The 24,546-nt window shown below is 42.3% G+C and overlaps 1 protein-coding gene across 1 annotated transcript in view; it reads right to left on the reverse strand.

Moving 5' to 3' along the window:
* The window catches only part of LOC135219159 (cleavage stimulation factor subunit 1-like), a 150,893-nt gene that overhangs the window by 73,134 nt on the left and 53,213 nt on the right, over positions 1-24,546 (reverse strand). Inside the window, exon 3 of the mRNA XM_064255683.1 lies at positions 24,190-24,395. Within this exon, the coding sequence (XP_064111753.1) occupies positions 24,190-24,395 (206 nt within the window). The remainder of the gene's footprint in view (positions 1-24,189; positions 24,396-24,546) is intronic.

Here is a 24,546-nt window from a genome sequence, read left to right on the forward strand (position 1 = left end):
GAGTATTTTAATAGAAAAAGGTCAGTGTAACTGACTCGCTCACACCTCCAAGAGGTGTCGGTATGAACACTAGGCGAGTGAGACCACTACCACGAGCCAAATGCCAATAGAAATCTCCCACTACAAAAACCCTCCATGAGGAGAGCCGACCCACAGAGTGAGCAGCTCGTACTACTACTACTCCATCCCATGCTGCCGACTGCTGCGCCTCTGGTGGCCATCCTGAAGTTAGCAGACAATCTTGGGCGAAGGGATGGGTAGGGTGGGATTTCGCTGGCGACACGAGCCAATCGCCCAGAAATAGATTTTTCCTTACGTCAAAATCCCTTTTCTGGGCTCAGCTCGTGTCGCTGCGCGAAATCGTACCAGAGAAATAGCACAAGATTGTAAACAAAAGTAATAAAATAATCAGAATAGGTCTCAAATAAAAGAGAAAATAAATATAAAAAGAATATAATTGCTAAAAAGATACAAATACACAGTGATACAAAAATAGAAATATGCTTGAATTACACTTAATTCTAATCATGTTTCTTATCATAAGGTAATTTACATATGTACAGAGGTAAAATGGCTTACATGTAACAAAATGGTATCTGTGTAAAGGCATGTATCAGAAATATAATAGCAATTAAAATAATCAAATGAACAAAGTAATCAATAATGATAATATATAAGGAATGTATATGACTTAATATACAAAACCCGTAACCATTATAAATAAGATGTATCCCCTAGCATAAAAATAAGGGGGTACCATCCATGAGATCAATATCTATAATCATCTGTGAGTGTCCCTAGCAAAAAAATAAGGGGCACCCACTACATCATCATAAAAGCAGCTAAGACACAAGGTGAATGTAAAATGAACACGGCAGGAATAGACGAACTGTTGGGTGAGGCAGGTAGAAAGGAGGACTGAATCTTCTACTACAAATTAACTAGAGTCAGGGGAAACTATGTTACCCGCTGCTACTGCTGAAAATTTCAGAGCTTCCAAGGACTTAAGGTAATGACGTTTGAACACTGTCGGCGATTTCCATCCGGTATACTTTTTCCAACTCATCGAAGTTCATATGTTGGAAATAATTAATTGAGGTGGCTACTGCCCTGACATCATGTGCTTTCGGGAAAGAGTCAGGATTGGCTTGCTTAATAAAGTACAGGATTTGTTGCCTGATGCCTTTAATGGATAAAGTTCCACCTTTTTCCCTCTTAAAGAGGGGACCCGATGAGGATGAGGAGGTCCTGGACAGAAAGGCTCGTAAGGTTGTAACTGGGCAAAGAGATACATCTTGTGGAAGGGGTAGTACCTTCCAAGGTTCCCACCTCATCAAAGGATCTTCATTCTTTGCTAAAAAGCTACGTTCCGGAGAAAGTAGGACTTCCCCTGTGGGAAGGAATTGAATATGACCCGGATCTCTGGATAAAGCCGACAGTTCTGAAATCCTTGCTCCTGAAGCTAAGCTTAATAAAAACAGGGTTTTTCTTAAGAGCATTATAAACGAGCATGTGTCATTATCGGTTTCTGAAGCCAGTTTTAGAACATCGTTTAAGAACCATGAAACTGACGTAGGCCTTACAGAAGGTCTAAGTCTAGCACATGCCTTAGGAATAGACGAGAAGTAGGAATCTGTCAAGTCTATGTTGAACCCAAATTGAAATATCTTTTTCAAGGCTGACTTGTTTGTCGTAATCGTGCTAGCTGCTAAACCTTTTTCAAATAAGGATCTGAAAAAGGATATAGCTGAATTAACTGTCATGATTCTAATATCTGATTCTCTCAGGAAGATTGCTAACTTTTTGACAGCAGCATCATACTGTCTCAAAGTTGAATCCCTTTTATCGGATTCCAAGAAGAGAATATTCTGAGGGTCAATATTCGCATCTCTTTTTGCCGCAAACTTCATGAAATCCATAAAGTTAGGGTTTTGAGAATCCCTGAGGAAGCGAACACAGTCTTCGTTTGTACTGACTGGGAGAGCCTGGGATTGGGGATCCGAAGAGGACGAAGGCCCAGTTCCAGAATTAGGGGATACCAATTGCTCTTCGGCCAGTCTGGGGCTACTAGAGCCACTTGACCCTTGAATGTCCTGAGTTTGTTTAAAACTTTCATGAGAAGATTCACTGGAGGAAAGACATAAATCTTCTTCCAGTTGTTCCAGTCTAGAGCCAGGGCGTCCGTGGCATAGGCCAGAGGGTCCAGGTTGGGGGCTACATAACACGGCAGTTTGTGATTCGCTTGAGATGCGAAGAGATCCACCTGTAGCCCTGGAACTCTTTGAAGGATCCATTGGAACGAACTGTTGTCCAGTGACCATTCCGACTCTAGGGGTACTGATCGGGATAACGCGTCTGCTATGACGTTTCTCACTCCAGCTATGTGAGTGGAGGAGAGATGCCAACTGAACTTGTCTGCCAGGGAGAAGATGGCTACCATGACATGATTTAGATGACGTGACTTGGAGCCTCCTCTGTTTTTTATACAATGTACTACCACTGCGCTGTCCAGAACTAGCTTTATGTGGGAGTACTTTGGTGGGCGCAACCTCTTTAGAGTCAAGAACACTGCATTGCCTCCAGTACGTTTATATGGAACTGACTGAACTGAGGTGACCAAGTTCCTTGAACCTTTTTGACCTGGGAATACCCTCCCCAACCGCTTAAGGACGCGTCTGTGTGGATGGTGATCCCTGGTGGAGGGAACTGAAGGGGTACTGACACTGACAAATTCTTGACTTTCGCCCACGGCCGAAGTCGATTCTTTAGAATCAGAGGGACTGAGGATAGTTTGTCCCTGGACCTGACATTTGCTCGTGAGCGCCAGATTCTGGTTAGGTCTTTCAGTTTGGCTTTCATTAAGACGTTCGTCACTGATGCAAACTGGAGAGAACCCAGGATCCTCTCCTGAGCCCTCCTTGACGCCAGTTTGTGACTTAGAAATTTGCTTGACTGACTTCGCTATTTCTTTCCTTTTGTCTGATGGAATCGACAGAGTATGGGAGGATAGATTCCATTGAATGCCCAACCACTGAAAGTTTGACTCTGGAGTGAGTCTTGACTTGGTCCTGTTTATCTTGAAGCCTAGATATTCCAGGAAATGAATCACTTTCAGTGTAAGCTCTGTTGCATTCCTCGACTGTTGAAGCCCAGATCAACCAATCGTCGAGATACGCTACTACCTACCAAATCCCTTGAGACCTGAGTTGTGCACTACCACTTTTTCCGCTAGTTCGTGAACGCCCTGGGTGCCACGTTGAGTCCGAAAGGAACTACCTTGAAGGAGAATGCCTGGTCTCCTATCTTGAAACCCAGATATGGACGGAAGTGTCTTGCAATAGGGATATGATAGTAGGCGTCTGTAAGATCGATAGAGGTGGTGACGGCCCCACGGGGAAGTAAGGTCCGCACCTGCGAGATCGTGAGCATCTTGAACTTGTCGCAGCGGATGGCTAAGTTTAAGCGGGACAAGTCTAAGATTACCCTTTTTTGTGAGCCTTTCTTTGGCACGCTGAACAAGCGACCTGAAATTTAATCTCTTGACTCTCGCTATAGCTCCTTTCTGAAGGAGGTCCCTCTGCGTACTCTGTCAATTCCTTGGAAGGAAGTTGACGGAAAGGTCTGGATGGAGGTGGGTTCGTCAACCAGCTCCAACCCAGGCCTTTTGACACTATGCTCTGAGCCATTCGCTGAAGTTCCACCGGTGGCGAAAGTGAAACAGCCTCCTCCTACCTGAAGTTCTTCATTGGTTCTGGAAACCGCCTCGGCTCCTCTGAAGTGCTTTCCCCTTATTAAAGGGGCCTCCCGAATCCTCTCCCACGAAAGGAACGCTTACCTCTGCCTCCCTTACCCGAGCGGTCATACTTCTGTGAAGCTTGACTCTCGAAGGCTTGATTGTAAGCCGGAGAGATGGCGTAAGAGGTGGAGGGCTGAGGCTGAGGGGATATCACATAAATTGGTTGTGATTGAGCTTTAGAAGTGGAAGGTTGGGCTGTTTGCACTAAGGGCACCGCTGGAACTTGCTGAGAAAAGCGTGGGCTGCTTTTTCTGGTAAGGATGGAAACGCCTAGGTTTCCTCTGTCCCTTACCTTTAGGCGTTAAGTCTTGCCTCCTCTTAGCCGTAAGGCCCCAACGGTCCTTAAGGCTCTGGTTCAGCCTCGTAGCCTCTGACTGGGACTTCCTTCACCATAGCTTCTGGGAAGAGATCTGCTCCCCAGATGTTAGACGAGAGTAACCTATTCGGCTCATGTCGAATGGTTGCCTCTTGTAGGACATGCTTCCTACAATTCGTTCTAGCAGTGGCAAACTCAAACATATCCGACTGTACCGTTTGAGTCAGGGATTTGGTCATGAGTTTAAAAAGCGGTTCTGAGCCATAGGCTATGGTCGCTACCTCGGACATAGCCATAGAGTGAATTGACCTGGCTAATCGCGATTTCGCGTCAAATTCAGCCTGAATAAGGCTATCTGGGAGCATGGGTAGCTTTTCACCAAACTGATCCATAGCACAGTCCGGTTTGAGTTTGCCAGCTGAGAAGGTGTTCGGCAAGTCTTCCCACAATTCTCCGGCTGAGGGAAGCAACGGAGATGTGGGATCTGCTTCCTTCAATTGAGGCATGGGTTCCCCTTTTTGGGCCGCTGGGATGGTAGACCTCGCGATCTTTGTCAGGAACGGGAGCGGGGTACTCTCATCCATTGTGAAAATGGTAAAGGGACTCTTAAAAGGTTGTATCTTGGTATTAGAACATCCTGTCCCTCTAAACACCTGAGGCCATTCTCTCTGAGCCTGGTCCTCGTGATAGAGGACTGTCGCCTTTGCTACCCTATCATCCCGCACCATGGCTGACGCTGTAAGCCTTGCGTAGCCTATGAACGGAGGCTGGAGGTCTTCCGGGTAGAACTCGAAGTCCTCTATCCTTCGCGTTCCAAATTCCGGTATAGAAATGAAGACCGTCTTGGAAGGGGGCGTATGACGCTACTCTCCATGGATTGTTCATCGAGAACGGAGGTAGCGAGTCATACGGAGGAAGCTGAGTTCCACTCGTATTGGAAAGTGGAGGAGAGGCTAGAGGGGCTTCTCTCAGTCCGGCTATAATGGAGTCCTGGGACGTAATCCTATCCGACAAACGAGAGATCATTTGTTCCATGCTACTCTTTAGGGACCCAATTAGGTCGCCCACCTGTTGCAACAGGCCAGCATTGGAGTCCAAGGCCGGAGCTGCTGGCGGAGGTGGTAGGGGTGGCTCTGAATCGGAACCAAGGGTAGCGGAACTGGTGACTCTGCCGGGGTGCGAGATCTCTCTCTGGAGGATTTACCTCCTCGAGGACTTAGAGCCGGAGCTAGAAGCTTTAGACCTGTCTGCTCCGGGATTTCCAGCCGGAGACTTACGAGAGGAGGATGAAGCCGAAGTCGTCTTCTTAGACGACGACGACGTCTTAGGCAAGGATTTCACTGCTTGACCCTTGACTTTAGGTCTAACCGAAGCGTCAGGAGGAGTATACAATTCATCACCTGTAAAGCCTTGGAAGGATCGGTAGAGGTTGCAGGAGTATAGAAGGAAACAGTTACGCCCCAAGGGTGACCCTGGGTGCTCCATTACCTACTTACCTCGACCAACAGGTCGTCTACACCTACCATAGGTTCCACATTAATATCTAAAGTCGCGACGTCCGTGGAGATATCCTGGTCTTGGTCAGTTAATGAGGCAGCCAGCTGTTGTTGGATGAAGGCGATAGTCGGGGCCGCCTCTACTGGGTCGACGTATCCTGTCGCCTTGCCTCCGGGGAAGATTAACAGTGCCAACCGCTTCTCTAAGATGTAGGGCATACCCTGGCGGCGTTCTTCCCAAAACCGCCGACCCAGGCCCGCAGGGTTGCCAGTGGGCGGTATCCCTCACTGCCGGCGCCTGGAAGAGAGGGCGTAGATTAGATTTAAGAATCACTTAAAACTAAAACTTAAAGTATAACTTAAACTTAGATGCCTTAAGTTTAAAGTGAATGATGAAAACTTAAGCATAAAACAGAAGCGGCAGCTCTACCGGAGATGGAATAACTTACCCCATCTAAAAGCTGGCTCACCAGATCATAACATATGGTACACGTCTCATGGTACCAGACCTGGATGTCCCCGTGCAGAGTCGCGCATGGAGCATGGGACCGGCAAACTTCGTGTCCACATGGGTCCTGAAGTGTGGCGGCGCATCCCGTATGCTCACAGTTGGTGGCCTGTAAGTGGGAAGACACATGAGTATCTTAAAGAATATCACTTACAGGCTAAAGGACAGAAGAACTCCATTGCATGCCGGAGCTCGGAAAAAATTTGGGCATAACCCCCCCTGCTTCGCCTGAATAGGCTATAATCCCGAGATCCGGTAAAACTCGTAAGGGAGGGGGGGGAAGTTTAAGGTACTTAAGATAAACTTATAGTTAATCTAATAACACTTCAAAACCTAAAACTCAAACGAACCGGACCAAGTCCAGTGCGTACGAGTGTAGTAACTCAGCAATACGTTAAGGTTTAGCAGGGACCCACTGTATGTTCCGGTCCACTCTACTGAGTGGACTAACACCTCCGCTGGATGCCAGGACTCCGGTCAGGAAAAGGAGCCCTAGTAAGGTGGGAAAGAGCGAGAAGACATACAGGCTCTAGCGAACACGGAGCGACAAGGAAGCAACGGATGGGGGGCGGAAAGGCCAGTACCCCCCACCACATTACCACCCGGCCGGGACCGAGAAGCCGGAGAGGTCGAGTCCAGTCTGGGTCTGTCCCGTCTCCCTGACGACCTCCGCCTGGGGGGAGAGAGGGAAGCAGGCTCGGGTATTGTGGAGCGAGCATGGGCAGACCGACCCACCCTCCCCCGACTCTATGGAAGAGCTGGGAGAGGGGGGTGGGGGGAAAGTGACTGGGCAGGCGTCTGGCTGTCTCGTGATCGCGTAGTGACCACGCGGCGGTAAGACCAAAACAAGACAACTAAGCCTAGGACAAACCCAACTGATCAAGAGAGATGCTATCGGGAAGCAACTGAGCTGAAAAGCATGGCATATAGGCCCACTGGGCCAAAACCAGCTGATCAGAGAGAAGCTATAGGGAAGCAACCGAACTGATGAGCGGTAGAATAGGCTCAATGAGCCAGGACCTAGGCTAAGCCAGACGCCTAACTAACCTAACCATAACAAAATACATGGTACAATAAATAAAAATAAAAGAAAGAAAACAATATAGTAGGAGAAAAAATTCCAGGAGTGTACGACTAACCCGAAGGAAAGTCTACCACTCAAAGCTAGTCAGAGGCCGATACTAAGAGCCGGGACTAGGTGGGTCTGGAAGGAAGAAGCCTACATCAGGTAAAAGACATGCATGCATGACAAACCTGAGTAGACAGTACCCTAAGTAAAACGGATAATTAATATAGAACGTACACAGACAAGGGGATGTTCTAGGTATGGGAGACCAAGAACGAACCCACCACGAGGCAGAACCATGCTGCCATGCTTCCGACCCAGAGTTCGTATTTATACCTAAAAAACGGCAAATACTGACTCAGGGCCGGAAAAAACCAACTAACCATAAATACTGAGTACTTAACTTAGCTGCTGCGATAGCTGCCCGCTATTATAGATAAACTCCAACGAAAGGGCACACAGAGAGAAAATTAGCACGTGTGACTCGTGTGCGCTAACTGAAAAGGATGGCCACCAGAGGCGCAGCAGTCGGCAGCATGGGATGGAGTAGTAGTAGTACGAGCTGCTCACTCTGTGGGTCGGCTCTCCTCATGGAGGGTTTTTGTAGTGGGAGATTTCTATTGGCATTTGGCTCGTGGTAGTGGTCTCACTCGCCTAGTGTTCAATGACCGACAACCCTCTTGGAGGGTGGAGCGAGTCAGTTACACTGACCTTTTTCTTTATTTTATTTATTCTCTGGTATGTGTTAGTACATTTACCCTAGAAATAATAGATTAAAGGATATTTCGCGCAGCGACACGAGCTGAGCCCAGAAATACAATATTAATTAAATATACAATAGACCCTTCTTATTTGGAAGGGATGGGTACCAGACACCCCGGAAATAGCTAAAATCTGCGAATACTTACAACTCCCTAAAATGCTCATACCTGAGTATTTTAATAGTTTTACACAAAAAGTGCATTTAGTGACAAAAATTATAAGAAAATACAGTAATTTGTGAATACTTCTCAGTGAAAACTGCCACAAATAGGCAAATTTCCGCAAATAATGGGTATACATATATGGTTCATAGAAAAATCTGTGAATAGGCGAGTCCACTAATAGCAGGGGTTGACTGTAACTATAGTTACAAAATTCATATGTGATAGTATTTTAAAGAAATAATCTTTCCATTTCACTTTTAGGTATATACAACTCTTCTCTATTTCTCTCTCTCTCTCTCTTCCTGAGATGAGAGAATTTTTATGGTACATGTATCTGTTTTTATTATTATAATATTAATACTAATAATAATAATATATACATAACTGTAATTACAAAAGGTGCATATAAAAAATTATTTTCCCTTATCTTTCTTTCTGTATGTATGTATGTAACCTTCCCACAATATGATATTGTTATGATACAATAAAGTTTTATACATACTTACCTGGCAGATATATACATAGCTATTACTCCGTCGTCCCCGACAGAAATTCGAATTTCGCGGCACACGCGGCAGGTAGGTCAGGTGATCTACCCCCCGCCGCTGGGTGGCGGGGAATGGGAACCATACCCGTTTTTTAATTCATATTTTTCTTCCAGCTGTCTCCTGAAGGGAGGCTGGGTGGGCCATTTAATTGTATATATCTGCCAGGTAAGTATGTATAAAACTTTATTGTATCATAACAATATCATTTTTCCATACATTCAACTTACCAGTCAGATATATACATAGCTGATTCACACCATTGGTGGAGGGTAAAAGACAGCTATTACTGAATATACAGGTAAACAACATACGTTGTAGGTAATAAATAAATAAAACCTTGGTTCCTATGTGTTTAGACGAAGGGTCGACTTCCTAGCTATTGCTATAGTCTGCTTCGTCTCAAGAGCCTCAGCGAGGATGTGACCTATGGCTAAGAGTTCTTGTAGATCTGTCAATGGGGTCTTATCCACTTACTTGACAGAATCTAGTGGTCATTTGTCATGGGTCTTATCCACTTACATGACAATACACCAATGCCTATTTGGCATAATTTAAGGAGCACAACACCGATCCCGATCACCTGATCCTAACACGAGGGTTTGTGCTTGCTTAATTTGAAAAGAGCTATCCCCAAACTCATTTCAAATAAACCCAGAAAATAATACACTTATGTTAAAAAAAAAAATTAAAAAATTACTTCACTAGTTGAAGGATCAGTGTCGTCTCCCTATCCCAGCAACGCATCCGTGGACACGTATAACAAAGAGAGAAGGATCTCTCATAGGCCCACTTGATCTCCTTCGTGCAAAGAGGAGTCAACACAGAGTTGCATCTCCCGTTATTACAGCTAATATGTCTCTCACGACATATTGTTATGGAAAGAACAAGAATTGTTAAAAGCCCGCACTTCAAGCGCTTTTAATTCTTAGCTGTTTGAAGGAATCATCGAGTTACTCAAGAAGTGCTTTAGAGATTCCACTGTTCCAAAGAAGACCAGGGCTTTCTTTGAAATAGAACTCTTCTGGATGAAGCCCAGAGCCTGGCTTGCGCCTGGGGCTGGCTCGCGCCTGGCTGGCGCCTGGCTGGCGCCTGGCTGGCGCCTGGCTGTCGCCTCGCGCCTGGCTGGCGCCTCGCGTCTGGCTGACTTCTCCCCACTTGCTGGAGATTCGAGCTTGTTAATAGTCTCGATGAAAACTGGCAATGTCCACCTCGGACACTTTATTTGCCTGATTTATTCGCCTCTAGCGCATCTGCGCCAGATTGGAGGCCTACTCCTTTTCTCCTCATCAGACAATGACAGTGTTTATTTGGACTGTCTTGCTCTGGCGTCTTTAACGCCTGTTTGGCATTTGCGCCCCTGATTGGCGCTACATTGTCCGAAAGTCTGAACATCCACAATCGTTTAACAGGAGAATGGAAAAGGGTGGAAGAAATTCTTTCACTTTGAGCTTATGGCCTCCTGTACAAGGGGAGGTAATTTGAGTCAGCTACATCCAGTAGACTATAGGAAATCTAATAGTCCAGAGACCAGTCTTCCTCCGAGGAGGATCATACTTGATACTTCCGTTGCTAACGAGCACTCTTCCTACATGTTGAAGAGTTCTCTTGTTGCAAAATCTTCCCTATCCTTGCACGAAGGCAGGGAAAGAGCCTGGAAGTCTAAGGAGATTCTGAGCTGAAATTTTGGGAGGATTCCTGATTTCTAGCTCTTTAAATATCTCTTCGAACCTTCTGGGAATGTTTTTGGTTTTTTAAGCCCTCATCGTATTCCAAAGACTCTTGTCAGCAAACGTTTAAAACCTTATCTCCTTTTGTAGATGAGAATGTAAATACATTGCCTGGACAAACGAATCCTTTATCTGAAAGCGTTGAGTCCAGGAATAAAAGGTTTTAGTTCTTTTGCCAAACATACCATGCTGGCAGGAACCCATTGCCTAGTCTTTCTAGAATTTGATTCCAGATTCCAAGCCCAAAATTTCACTCGTCATTTTGGTCCTTTAGTACCAAGAGAAACATTGATGAGGAGCAGTTCCATCTTGTCAGGACACGGAATCTGAGGCCCAAATAGGATCCCATTGTAATTATAAGATTCTCCTAGTCTTGTCGTATAGAGGTATTGTATAAGATCCCGAAGATCTTAATGCTCTGCTATCTCCAATTCCCTTTATAGAGACAGAGTATATAGCCTTTTACTGCGTTCTTTGATAGCAGAAATATACAAAGGTGATTCTTCCCTCTGAAAGGGAAGAAAAAACCGCTATGTGGTTCACAGAGGTATCGGAAGAGGACAGTTTCCTCATTCCCTCTAGCACGATCTGCAGTAATCATATATCTTATTCATGACTACTGTCATTTACCTTGAAACATCCTCTAATTCATGTCTACTTCTGGTCAGTCTGCACGCAGACAGACTCAGAGTGGAGAGGTTGTTAAGGTCCATTTAAAAATAGATGCTGAAAGAATATTCAGACTGTCTTGGAAAAGACTTCAAAAACTTGCTGTGAGAAGAACGTGACCTCTGTGAATCCAACCTCTCTAAGTCTTTCTATCTTCCCGTCCTTGTGCCTGGGCAACGAGAGAACGGAAAATTCTATCATCGTTATTCAGCAAAACAACAAATTATTATTATCCTATTCTCCTAATAAATGATCCAGGATCGAGGAGAATCATTCAAGATTCCTATCCTAGGACATCAGGCCGTAATGTACAGTTCAAATACTTGAAAAAGCCTCTCACCCAATACTGAGAGCTCTTACGAGTCTTTTCCAGTACCAAAACATTACAAGGTCTCCCTTGTTATATGTTTACATAAGAGTAGGATAATATAACATCCTGTTAATAACAATGAAAGAGGAGCTGCATGGTTCAAGGGACTAGCCGAAACGTGCAATAAAAAAGGGGTTGCCAAGGTCTTTCTAAAACCTGCACCCAGATTAACTTATGAGTCCGATATATTTTCTATCACTTGTCTCATAAGGTTGAGGAAAGCGAGAGACTTCTAAAGATATCGGTTCTCTTCACCATGTAAAGGTCTATAAAGCAGAACCCACTTATCCTGACACGTACTACGTTTGCCTGTGCGATCTAGAATAATTGTCAGTAGAGGGTTGATCTGGCAAAGCAAAGTTTCTCCCAAAAAAAACTTTTCTTGCCAGGAAAGAAGTCGCTCACGCGACCACTATATCACCTGACATGAGAAGTCTGTTATTGTTAGAGACTTCCACAATTTCAGTTAATCCTGACAAGGGCCACGGCCGCCTGTGCGATAACTTGTGTCCCTGTCAGGAAAAAAAACTGATCTTGTGTCAGTTCTCAAAGAGGAAACTCTTGGAAAGTCTATCTACCAAATACTGAGAAACTTGGAGATCCTGATGTGTCATTGTGGCCTGGTTGGCGCCTCGCTCCTGGGAGGCGTCACGCTTCTGGCTGGCGTCTTGCGACTTGCAGCGTCCTCGCGTTTACCTGGCGCCTCTCTCCTGGGAGGAGTCACGCCTCTGGTTGACGTCACGCGCCTTGGAGCGTCCTCGCTGCTTGCCTGCGCGCCATCTCTCCTCCTTGAGAGCGTCCCGCTTCATAGTTGACGTCTCGCGCCTCGAAGCGTCCTGGCGCTTGCCTCGCGCCCCGCTCCTGGGAGGCGTCATGCTTCTGGCTGGCGTCAACCGCTTTGGAGCGTCCTCGCACTTGCCTGGCGACTCTCTCCTGAGAGGCGTCACGCTTCTTGTTGACGTCTCGCGCCTCGTAGCGTCCTGGCGCTTGCCTGGCGCCTCGCTCCCTGGGTGGGAGGGGTCCTGCTTCTGGTTGGCGTCACGCGCCTCGCAGCGTCCTCGCGCTTGCCTGGCGCCTCCCTCCTGGGAGGCGTCACGCTTCTGGCCCATTACTTGCAACCGTGGTCAGAAATCTCGATATCAAAATAAGAAAGGCGGTGCTGTAAGAATCCTATAATTTTACAGTACTTCCATAGTTGGATTTTTCTTCTCAATTTTCCTCTAATTCGAGTATATCGGAAGGGGAATTTTTCTTTCCTCGGTTAATTCTTCCGTATCCCCCCCCCTTCTCTTTTTTCCTGAACAAGAAATATTTTGGCTGATGCCTCCTACTAATTATCTTTATGTTATGTGCCAGAACATCTTGTGTCTTTATGGTAACCGACATCCTTTCATATGTTAATTCCGTTCTTATTATGAAAAACTAATATATACGTAGTATAATCCATTCAGGGAAACCATTTCCCACTAAAAGAATGTTTCCCATTCGACTCATACAACTTCTGCGCAATATCCGATTCTAAATACGGTTGTGTCGTTTCTCGAAAGACTTAACCATAGCGTAGTCTTGAAGTGAATCTCTATTACATCTCTCTTCTCACTAAGTATGTACTCTAATAAGACATGCTTTCGTAAGTATTAGTGCTTATAATATATAATGTTCTGCTGCATTAGAATCCTTTAATCATGTATCTACGGTAAACAGCATTGAAAGGTTGTAATATCTTCTTATTGAAAGCTTCCTAACAAAAGGCAAGGGACAATATTTATTTATGACAGCTTAGGTATTCCCTCAATCCGAGGCTAAGGACCACGATTGTAGGGAAGAAATACGGTTAGTTATCCCATTCCGCAGGAGAGAGAGCTGTAACCGACCGCTCGACGACTGAGAACAACATGGTACTGCCGCTGGTCTCTCTCTCAATTTCAAAGGGAAAGCAGTCTTCGAAAGCCACGTACTGGCTTTCCCCTTTCCAAGGTTGCCAGTTACTCCATTTAATAAATGGAATCTATTAAAATTTTTTATCGAGCTTCAGGAAGTTTTATATAAGCATAATTAAGCGAACGAGACTTCGACAAGTCTAGAAACTAAATAGGTGTCGTCTAAACAATCCTTTTAAACAATTTCTTCCTAGGAAAGTCCTAGGAGGGTACTGGTAATTCATGGAAACCTCTTCTAACACGAAGAAAAATGTTTCTATCCTACTCTCAATTCACCAATAGAGATATGCTTCTCCGATCACTTCTCGAAGGCACGAAAGCATCATATAACTCATACTCTAGCGTAATAGAATACTCTATAATACTGTTACATTAAAGTAAACCGTATTAATTTAGGAAATTTTGTAAGGATTTCAGTTGACCATTATAGCATAAATTTCGGTATGTGAGTATGCCATGCCATACCGTAGCCTAAGGCGATTTGTCCTAAGCATGGTAGGAGCTAGAAGCTTAAAAGTCATACATATATGCTTTATCACTCACGAGATCCATATAATTCATTCGATTGACAAATAATCTAAATCATTCTAATCAGAATAGATCTATATCTAAAAATGCACCGATGGGGAATCTTATGTTGAAATAACAATTTCATACCCCATGGGATCAGCGTTCCTCGTCTAGTTTGCGAAAAAATGTTCGAACAATGACTTTATCACAAATGTTATCGAATGATCTCTAATATTAGAAGGCGCTAAATCGTCGCCTGATTCGAAAGGTGGATCGATTAAAGTCATTCTCATTTTGAATAATTCTACCAGAAGGCATTATACGAGGATCTTCGTCAAATTCATTCATTCGAAGTTCTCCTATCCATCATGGAACAGTAGGCATAAAAAGGGAGAAACAGGGAAACACTGTTTTAGGATGCCTTTCCAATGGCTATCCTTGGCAGTCTAGGACGCTCTACAGAACCTGCCGAGGGGACGCCTGACCGGTGGGGATTCTCGAAACCTCCTTACGGTTTTCGACATTCCTTCTCCTCTGGGCTTGTGAGCTTGGAAGAGGTCTAGACCTGAGAGCGAGACAGAGCCGATCAGACGCACCCTCCATTGTAATGGGGGAACACTAAATTCACTTCTTACGTTCAAAGAGTTCGCATTTGAACTATATCCAAAGTCTACAATTTGCAAATATGATATTGTAGATTCTGCGGAGTAAGAAGGTGATGAGGATGCAACAACTACTAGTACTGTTACTACTATAATTGCTCGTTAACACAAGAGTTAATAAAGCTTCTAAAGGATAGTTACTTTTCTGACTTCCCCAACTAGGAAGAAAGATATACATTTTCAATCAAACTAACACTTATTTGTATTAACGAATAAATATAAGTAATTCCCTTTCATGAAAGTATAAGTAATTCACTTTCGTGAAAGTGCATGAGTGTCTACCGAAAACTTTGGTAGTTACACGTCACTAATCTTCGAAATTTTCGAAGTTAATATTAACAAAAAGTTAACAAAAGCGTATGCCGAACCAAAGATCCATTACTTCCCTGTAAAAGTTAGCCCAGACGATCGATGGCGATGAAACACAAAAATCCATCAGGAGGAACTGCAAACGTTGTTTACATTCCAAGCGACAGAAAAAATATGAATTAGAAAACGGGTATGGTTCCTATTCCCGCCACCCAGCGGCGGGGGGTAGATCACCTGACCTACCTGCCGCGTGTGCCGCGAAATTCGAATTTCTGTCGGGGACGACGGAGTAATAGCTATGTATATATCTGACTGGTAAGTTGAATGTATAAAACCTATATTTTTACCAACTCTCTCTCTATCTCTCTCTCTGAACGTATGTAATTTTCACACTGCTATATTTTTACCAACCATTTATTTCTTTTTTAAGGGTAATGTATTAAGCAAACTTAAATTAAATTACAGTAACTTTAATTTCATTTAAAAGTTAGCTTGATACTTATATAAAGACAACTGTCTGTCTGTCTGTCTGTCTGTCTGTCTGTCTGTCTGTCTGTCTGTCTGTCTGTCTCTCTCTCTCTCTCTCTCTCTCTCTCTCTCTCTCTCTCTCACATTTGCAGTTAATGGTAGATGATTTTTAATTGATCTATTTCTACCTTTACCATCTAGAACTGTAAATGCGCTGTTCTAAAACAACTAAGTTGTATCAGTCCAAATATAAAGCATTTGTTCATGAAAAGGAATTTCAGAACAAAGAGAGAGACAGCATATAAAGAATTTCTTAAAAGTGTTTGAGAAGATTCTAAACAGATCGGTCGATCAGAAGGGGGGAAAAAAGACAGAAATACCTTGTATGTATGTAATCTTCACACACTTCTATATTTTTACCAACCATTTATTTCTTTTTTAAGTGTAATGTATTAAGCAACTTTTAAATTAAATTACAGTAACTTTAATATCATTTAAAAGTTAGCTTAATACTTAGGGAGCATGATTAAGGTCATATTTAGTGTTCAAACAAGGAGTATGCATTTACTAGCATTTTTAGAGACTGTGCCAAACTTGCACGAGGGGGTCTGGAACCTAACCTCACCTAAATTCGGGGTATTACTGTACCTAGAACCATTGCCTGTGGAAATAGATGTTTCTTATCCAAAGGTGAATACAGACGAGCTGATCTTTGTGTCGAGGTTACACCTTTGGACATATAAAAGCAACTGAGCTCCCTCTTCTTAAGCTCCCCCATTATGTAAAGCGAGGCCAACACAAGGGATCCATCCCTAACACCCTAGTTGATACAAGAGAGAACTAGCCAGTCTGCAGAGAAGTTCTCAGGCAAGACAGAACATGCTCTAATCTTATGATACATGGCGCTCACTAACCAGTCTAAAAAGTTCATAACTTCAAAAACTTTGAAAATACTCTTCAAGAGCTGTGTCAATTCTGAGACTGAAAACAAAATTTTAGCGGAATGCAAAGCTGAATGTCTGGCTGAATCAAAAAGGAAGCCTTGCCTTGTTCTCTCTTTCCCACAAGGACCATTTTCAGCAGGTTAGAGGAAAACGAAGAGAGCATATCTACAATAAATGTAGAAGTAGGAGACGAAGGAGCTGCTGGCAAAAAAAAAGAAGTAAGAAACATGGCCAAGAGGAACGTCATCAAAGAAGCATACACAGTCAAAGGAGCTTCTTGGTCTTCTGTTTCTTCATCTTCGAATGAAACAAGAAAGAACCATATCCACCGGAGCTAGAGACGTAGCCACATCCACACAACTCATGACATAATATCTACAGGTGCTTGAGGCTTCATGGGAGTCTTATTAAGCAGGCGCCAATGGGCGTTCAGCCTGTCTGGCTTCGAACAAGGGGGCACTACTGGACACTTGTTGACTGCTGAGGGTTCGGCATATAAAAGCAACTGAGCTCCCTCTTCTTAAGCTCCCCCATTATGTAAAGCGAGGCCAACACAAGGGATCCATCCCTAACACCCTAGTTGATACAAGAGAGAACTAGCCAGTCTGCAGAGAAGTTCTCAGGCAAGACAGAACATGCTCTAATCTTATGATACATGGCGCTCACTAACCAGTCTAAAAAGTTCATAACTTCAAAAACTTTGAAAATACTCTTCAAGAGCTGTGTCAATTCTGAGACTGAAAACAAAATTTTAGCGGAATGCAAAGCTGAATGTCTGGCTGAATCAAAAAGGAAGCCTTGCCTTGTTCTCTCTTTCCCACAAGGACCATTTTCAGCAGGTTAGAGGAAAACGAAGAGAGCATATCTACAATAAATGTAGAAGTAGGAGACGAAGGAGCTGCTGGCAAAAAAAAAGAAGTAAGAAACATGGCCAAGAGGAACGTCATCAAAGAAGCATACACAGTCAAAGGAGCTTCTTGGTCTTCTGTTTCTTCATCTTCGAATGAAACAAGAAAGAACCATATCCACCGGAGCTAGAGACGTAGCCACATCCACACAACTCATGACATAATATCTACAGGTGCTTGAGGCTTCATGGGAGTCTTATTAAGCAGGCGCCAATGGGCGTTCAGCCTGTCTGGCTTCGAACAAGGGGGCACTACTGGACACTTGTTGACTGCTGAGGGTTCGGACACCAACAAGCACTTGGCTCCATCCGAAAGTGTAAGCGCTACTGGGTGCTCGTGGGCTGCTGGAAGAGCAGGAGTTGAAGGAAGCACTGGCGCTTGGTGAGGAGCATACAAATGATGATGAGCCTTGGGCGCTGGGGGAGCATCAGCTTCTTAGAGGCACTCAGAAGAAAAACACTCTGAGCTGTCCCAGTGACTGCAAGATGGGCACTCCAGCTCTCTAAAACCACTTGACAGGAACCACTGGAGAAAGAACTACATCCATTGCAATCCTTTTCAAGGGACAAGATTTACTTCCTGAGTGCAACTGACAACGGGAAAGGAATCCTCTGAACTCAACTAACTATGCAAATCCACAGAGAGACCTTTTCAATGACTCTTGGTTGCAACCTGGGATGCGTCACCAGGTTGAACTGAGGGGGCAACTACTCATGAGCAGACCCCACCAACCTCCTCTGGGCTACCAGTTAGACTCCTCCCAGGTTTTGGGGAGTATGCCAGTGACCTTTGCCTAGGAGAGTCGATGGGATGAACAGCCACCTCCTCTACTTCACCATCACTTTTAGCTTTGTCCATATGGGCTTTCACTCACAAGCAAAGCTGCTCCATCGTCTGCACAAAAGCAAAGTTCTCAAGCTTTTTACTCTAGGAGCTGCAGTAAGTTCTGTGTGCACTTGTATGTCATCTCATTTTGACTTTGGATACTATAGATATGATGTCTCTGGAGCATTTATTAAGAGGTGGCATGTTGGGGCTCATGGTCATTTGTCCACCATATTGAATCAAAGATAGCAGCCATTATGGACCATGGTGATGAATAGTGCAGTTGTATAGTTCTACAATCATGAGTACTATGTTATACGTATCTTGCTCAAAAGGAAACTTGATGCTGAATAAAATTCTAACAGAATTTAGGGTTTAAAATGAATCTACAAGAAAAATCTCAAGTTTTCAACACATTGAATTACAAATGGTGCCATTTTGGGTCCTGGCTTATGATACAGAAATAGAGTTCTGCAAATACAGTACGTAATGCTCACTTTGTGAATAATTTGGTGATATCATTGTTTTAGAATTGAAAGTGTAAAATGGGTTTCTAAAGACAAATTGGAAATTTTATACCTTGTATTCCTATGATCTCATAATTTTTTACTAAACATCAAAATAAAGTATTTTTACAAAAATAACAGGTAGTAACTTGTATTTTCACATAAATAACATGTAATGCCATATGTATACTACTTCATCACTAATAGTAATACAAATAGAAAACTGAACACCATTTGATGTACATACAGGGTACTTGCTGATGTTATTAATGTTCTCAGTTTCTTCAAAAATGGCAGCATGCAATTTTTCCCTCAGTCAACAGGAGCAAACTTTTGGTTGGGCACACTTTAAACAGGTACAAGAAGTTGGGAACTCATCTGGAATGGGTGCTTCTGCCATGTTCGTCATCAGCAAGCATGTATCCATAGTCAAAAGGATTCCGGTGAATATCTTCAAGGAATAGAGCATGAAGCCACATTTTGCACTGCAGGCAGGCCCTTAGAATATGCTGCTTGATACAGGCAGATGGAGGAGGATATCAAACTGATGATGTTCTGTATGATAAAACGATGAAGCAAAGCTCATCAAAACTCTCAAAATCACATGATGTTATACATTTGAGAAGGAATTACTCAGCATTAGTAATGATCTCATCATTAATTTCCTCTTTTCCAAAGCTGCACAAGAGACTATACCACCTTCTCTCCTTTTGATGAAAGTTTTTGTGTGTGTGTGTGTGTTTGTGTACCTACTTTGCTAGTAGTGTAACACCCAGTGAGTACATGAACTGCAGGTAATACAACTAAGAGATCTGAATCCATGGTCCTAACCAAGTCATGAATGGGAACTACACTTCTAGATTGAGTGTGGCCAAATATGAACAACTACACTTCTAGATTGACTATGGCCAGATATGAACCAGAGTTCTTCCAAGTAAAAGTTCCTCAATTACTATAATGGTGTATTGCAGACGTAAATACATCAGTGTCTGGAGATGTAAAGACAATGGTATTAAATCTCCCAACTCTGACGGCATGGTTAACGTCAAACAAACACATTCTTTTACCATCTTTATGTGATCGACCCAAGAAGAGACATTTGTCATATTAAATGAAATCAAGTTGAAATGCAACCTTCTTCTCTGAGAGGGCCCAAAAGTTTTCTATCTCAATGAAGCCAAGTTATATACAACACCTGCTTTCTTCTTCGATTACGCTAACTGCCTTTAATACTCCAATCCTTGTGTAAATCAAAGACAATGTTAATGCAACCGCATTTGCTTGAATGAGATTGAAACGAATTCCACAGATTTTGTGCAAAGTCTGTATGTTTTCAATTTCATCTGTTTCACTGGAACTTTCCTGGCTTGCCCCATAAAGTCTATGCTAATGCTGCGACAATACACAGTTGATGATAGCGATGATGATGTCTCCTTAAGAAGTAATTTTTGTAGTTCAGTAGCAAAATCAGCCTTTTTTTTATTCACCTATGAATCCTTCCTTTGTTAAGTAGGAGGAGATTGGCATTATTTCAGAACTTAACAAAGCTTGAAGATCAATGTTTCTTAAGCGAGCATGGTCAATGATCCACAAGAACTTAACAGTATCTTTATTCTAGTCATAATTAAACTGGGCTGGTGGAGATTTGATGTTCTTCCTCGTTTTGGAGATGGAATCAAAAGGTTTTGCAGATTTTCTATTTACGAGATGAGCAAAATTGTTTTCTAGCAGTCTCACCCAAGGCAAAGCAGTTTAAAAGTTAAATCTGTTAACTTGTTGATTTTTGTGCAAGTTGACATATTGAATAATCTTGTTGGCTTGTCAACATCAAAGGGATTTCCATATTGTATTAAGTATCCCACCATGGAGGCAACACACTGCATCTGCTTCTGTCATTAGACCTTGAAAATTTATGATGAAGAGTGAACTCGTCATCCTCATCCATTTCACATGCTTCATAAAAGAACTTTCTGTATTTGGCCTTGTTGTGCTTTATCACATTCCATCTGCAAGCAGCCTCTTTTCTGCAAGTGAAACCTATTACCCCAGATTGACTTTTGGCTGGCTTCTTGTACTATTTTTCGAGGGCTTGGTCAACTGGTACGGTACTTCCTTTTAGAACAGTATGTCTCACAACAGTCACCTTTCAAGAATGCTGCATGAATATCTGGGAATTTCTGAGGCAGAGCCAGAGCCAAACAGTCTTTGTATTAGAGTGGTAGCCATCTTTTGTAATTGATCCTATCAAATGCAAAGCACTGTGGTATTGCACAACACAGCTGACAAATGCAGGTTCCAATCCCCTTCATGGAAGAACCTGGTTAAATCTTGCAAGAGGAGCTATTTCATTTAGGAGTTTGTTCCAATAGAGGAAAAACAGTCTTTTTGAAGCCATGCAATTTGAACTCATCAAAAGCTTGTTCAAACATGGTATGCTGGCTCATGTAAATATCCCAAGTTTTGCAAATGAGCTCTTGGTTTTCTGTGGGGTTTTCAAGCAGTGACTTAAGCTTTCCATTTGTTTCCCAGAGCTCTGTAAAAACTCCAATATCAAAATTCTGCAAGAAAGCTGTAATCTGAAGATGCTCTAAGGATTCTAGTATTAAAGTTTAAAGTTAAAAGTTTAGTGGTTTCAGTCCTCCCACAGGCTATTGCCTCTCAGGCAGACATCAGCCGGGTAACACCAAGCCCCCACCATGAAGTCACTCATGGTAGTAACCATCTGGTAAACAGTCTCATTATTTGCCCCATGATGGGGAGCGAACTGGTACCTGAGATTACAAGGCCAATACGTTACCAACTGTACAAGCCAGTAGCTATTACATCCCTCTTTTTCCCTCTGAAATAGTTCCCTCCGTCCATTACAGATTTACGACACCAAGACCAAAAACTTCATTTTCAACCAGAATCAACCAGAACATTGTGAATGCCACTTTTCCCTAGATATTTTCTGAGGCAGCAAATGGTCACTTTCTCCAAATGAAAACCTCCAATTCCTAACAAAATATCATTGCATTTGTCTGGAAGTAGAAGAGAAAAGCAATTTTTTTTTAGGAAAGCATTGCTCAATCACTTTTGATGTAATCATAGAAATGCCCCTACATTTTTACCACATGGGCTGAGTTAGGTCCCACATGCAATTTCGTGACCATCAGTTTGACCTTTGATATTGATATTTGGTACCTCTTTGCTTATTGTTTGTTAAATATTAACAAATCTGGTAAAACTAGTTTACAGCGTCAAAGTATCATTATTCAAGATTTATGCAGATTCGTTGTTGACCCACCTGGAGACCAAGTCCAAAATGACCACTATCTTTGATTCACTATTGCGGACAAACGAACAAGAGATTAAACATGCCACCTCATTTTACAATACCAAAATTCAAACTGAGGTAACATTTAAAGTGTACATGGGGCCTACCACAGCTCCCACAGTATTTCTTCGATGCTGGTGATAGAGTTGGAATTGGAAGTGTGGGAGCCTGAAACTGGAGATGGTGGAATAGCAAAATGATAGGAACATTTAAATCTGATTTTAATTCAGAGGATTTAGATTCTGCCCTAGCCAAAGCCTTTCTTTTCCTGTCTCTAGCTAACTTTCTCAAGTGAGAGTAAATTTTTCCATGTTCTTTTGTTCCAGTCAATATAATCTGAACATCTCAAGTCAATAGAAGATACATGTCTGCAGCAATCCAGCACAAAGTATGAGAATCATAGATTCTTTGGTCAAACGTTTGTCACAACCTTTAGCAAATTATCCAAAGTTGGAAGAACTTGAGTCCCACATCATCACAAACAGTTAGTCAAGTTGGTAACAAAAAGTCAAAGTTATTATGAGCTCTCCTAAAAAGAACCTAACACTATCTGAATAATGCCAAATTGGCCAACAAATGAAAATGCTTCACCAATTGTGCTGAACCAACAATCAGAAAAGTGAAGAATTTCAGAATCCACTCCAGCCGACAACCAATGTACAGTGGACCCCCATATTCGCGCTCTCCAAATTCGCGGATTTCTCTCTGGAATATTTCCCGTATTATTCGCTGAAAATTTGGCTATTCACAGTATTTTTCTATGAGAAATATCCACAAATTCCTGGGGTTTTTTTTATTAATGTCATCATAAAATGCACTTTTTGTGATATAACTACTAAAAAAAACAGGTATATAAATTCTAAGTGGGTTTTTCTTGAGTTTTTCTAACAAAATATGAGGTTTAAAGCATTTTTATAGGGGTTCCAACTATTTGCGGGTTCTAACTATTCATGGGGGGGGGTCTGGTATACATCCCCCGAGAATACGGGGGGACCACTGTATAGCCATCGGCCGGCAGACACAAACCGAGCTCTTTTTCGAGTTCTTCCTCTCTTTCCCCAAAAGTGGGCATGTCATTGTTAACTAGTCAAAACAAAAGAAAAATTAGCGTAACCCACAAATTTAGGAATTTTAACTGCTGGGAGAGTGAAACTTTTAGCTATATAATTAATGGGTAAGTTACATAATTAAAATGTAAGTACGTATTATAATGCATTGCATCTTTGCTTGAACTTTTGGTTTCAATTGCACAACATCCTCAGGGAGACTGTTCCACAGTCCAATAGAGTGAGGAATAAAGGACCTCTCTAACAGGTAAGTTTGACAGTGAAGCACATTAACTGCACACTGGTACTGCGGTTCAGCAAATCTGGTTGCTCTCAGCAAGAAAAGAGGATCAGGGATCAATTGTGAATGTGAAAAATCTCTGGTAAATCTTTCAAAAAACTGACAAACTGCTAGTGTTGGGAACCAGAAACCTACCACAGACCACACTATTTAAAAGAGATATATCTCGGGCAGAGGCATAACCAACTAAAATGGATGATATACCAAAAATAATTGGATATACAGTATTATAAGATGATGAAAAGGTAAAAAATGTAAATAATATAAACTATTCACAGAATCATGCCAGGACATCTCTTCAGTACATGAGCCTGTTGAACAAAGACTAACTTTACTGAAAGAAACTATGATGGCCACTCTAATCTTGCAGGCATAAAAATAGTTCAAAGGTAAACCTTGCCTTTAGTCAACTGAGTGGCTTACTTTGTTGTCATTGGCAAATGAATGTGCATATATATTATTGTATGCAATTGTGTTAGAACAAAAGTAATTACTAATTAATGTTTCTTATATCTCTAAAGCTAAGATTATTATACATATCAGTAATATAATTTTCATGTAGAAAACTGTTTATAAAGCAATAGTAATTGCAATTTGTGCAAAAACCCAGTACATACTGCCAAGTTGGTTTAACCTTAAATTGAATCTAACCATCTCCAAGGAATCATACATCTTCTTCCCAAATGGTTCCCATTTTTATATGGAGTCGCTGTCCAAGGAACCATACATAAACTATGTAATTTAATAATAGTATATTGTGTTAACAAGTTATAATTTTTCAGTTATTCATCATTATGACTAATTCCCTCAAATTAAAACACCTTGGCTCTCATGTCTGTTTCTCAGTCCCATGGGAATGAGTAAAGTATGCTTTTGTCTATACAGTATATATTACTTAAGGCAATCATGCTATCACTGAAAAAGATAAGATTAGATATTACATGGGATGATATAATATCGGCATAATTATCGTATGGTATGAAAAAAAGTGTCCTCTAAACTTAAGAAATAAGAAATTAAGTAATAAATTACCTTAATGGAAGCATCTACACTACCAGTGGCTACTAAATTCCCATCCAAGGTGAATGCAGCTGCTCGACATTTATCTTTGTGGGAGGTCACATATGCAGTTTCATACATAGCAGGCTCAGGAGCAGAAGTCTGAGGATCTGTCTCATATTCCAGATCAAGACCGGGTCCTAGTGTGTACTCAAGCCGATTGAGAGGACGTTCCATTTCTGAAAAATGTTCAAGGAAAAATTTGATGGATTTTCAAGAACATACTTATGATAACACTTGATCTTTCAGTTAGTCCAAGAATCCAAATGTCAAAGATATTCCTTTTACACCTTGTATACACTTTTAATTGTAAACTATATATATCCACTG

This window comes from Macrobrachium nipponense, chromosome 1 (assembly GCF_015104395.2).
Source record: "Macrobrachium nipponense isolate FS-2020 chromosome 1, ASM1510439v2, whole genome shotgun sequence".
NCBI classification, from domain to species: domain Eukaryota; kingdom Metazoa; phylum Arthropoda; class Malacostraca; order Decapoda; family Palaemonidae; genus Macrobrachium; species Macrobrachium nipponense.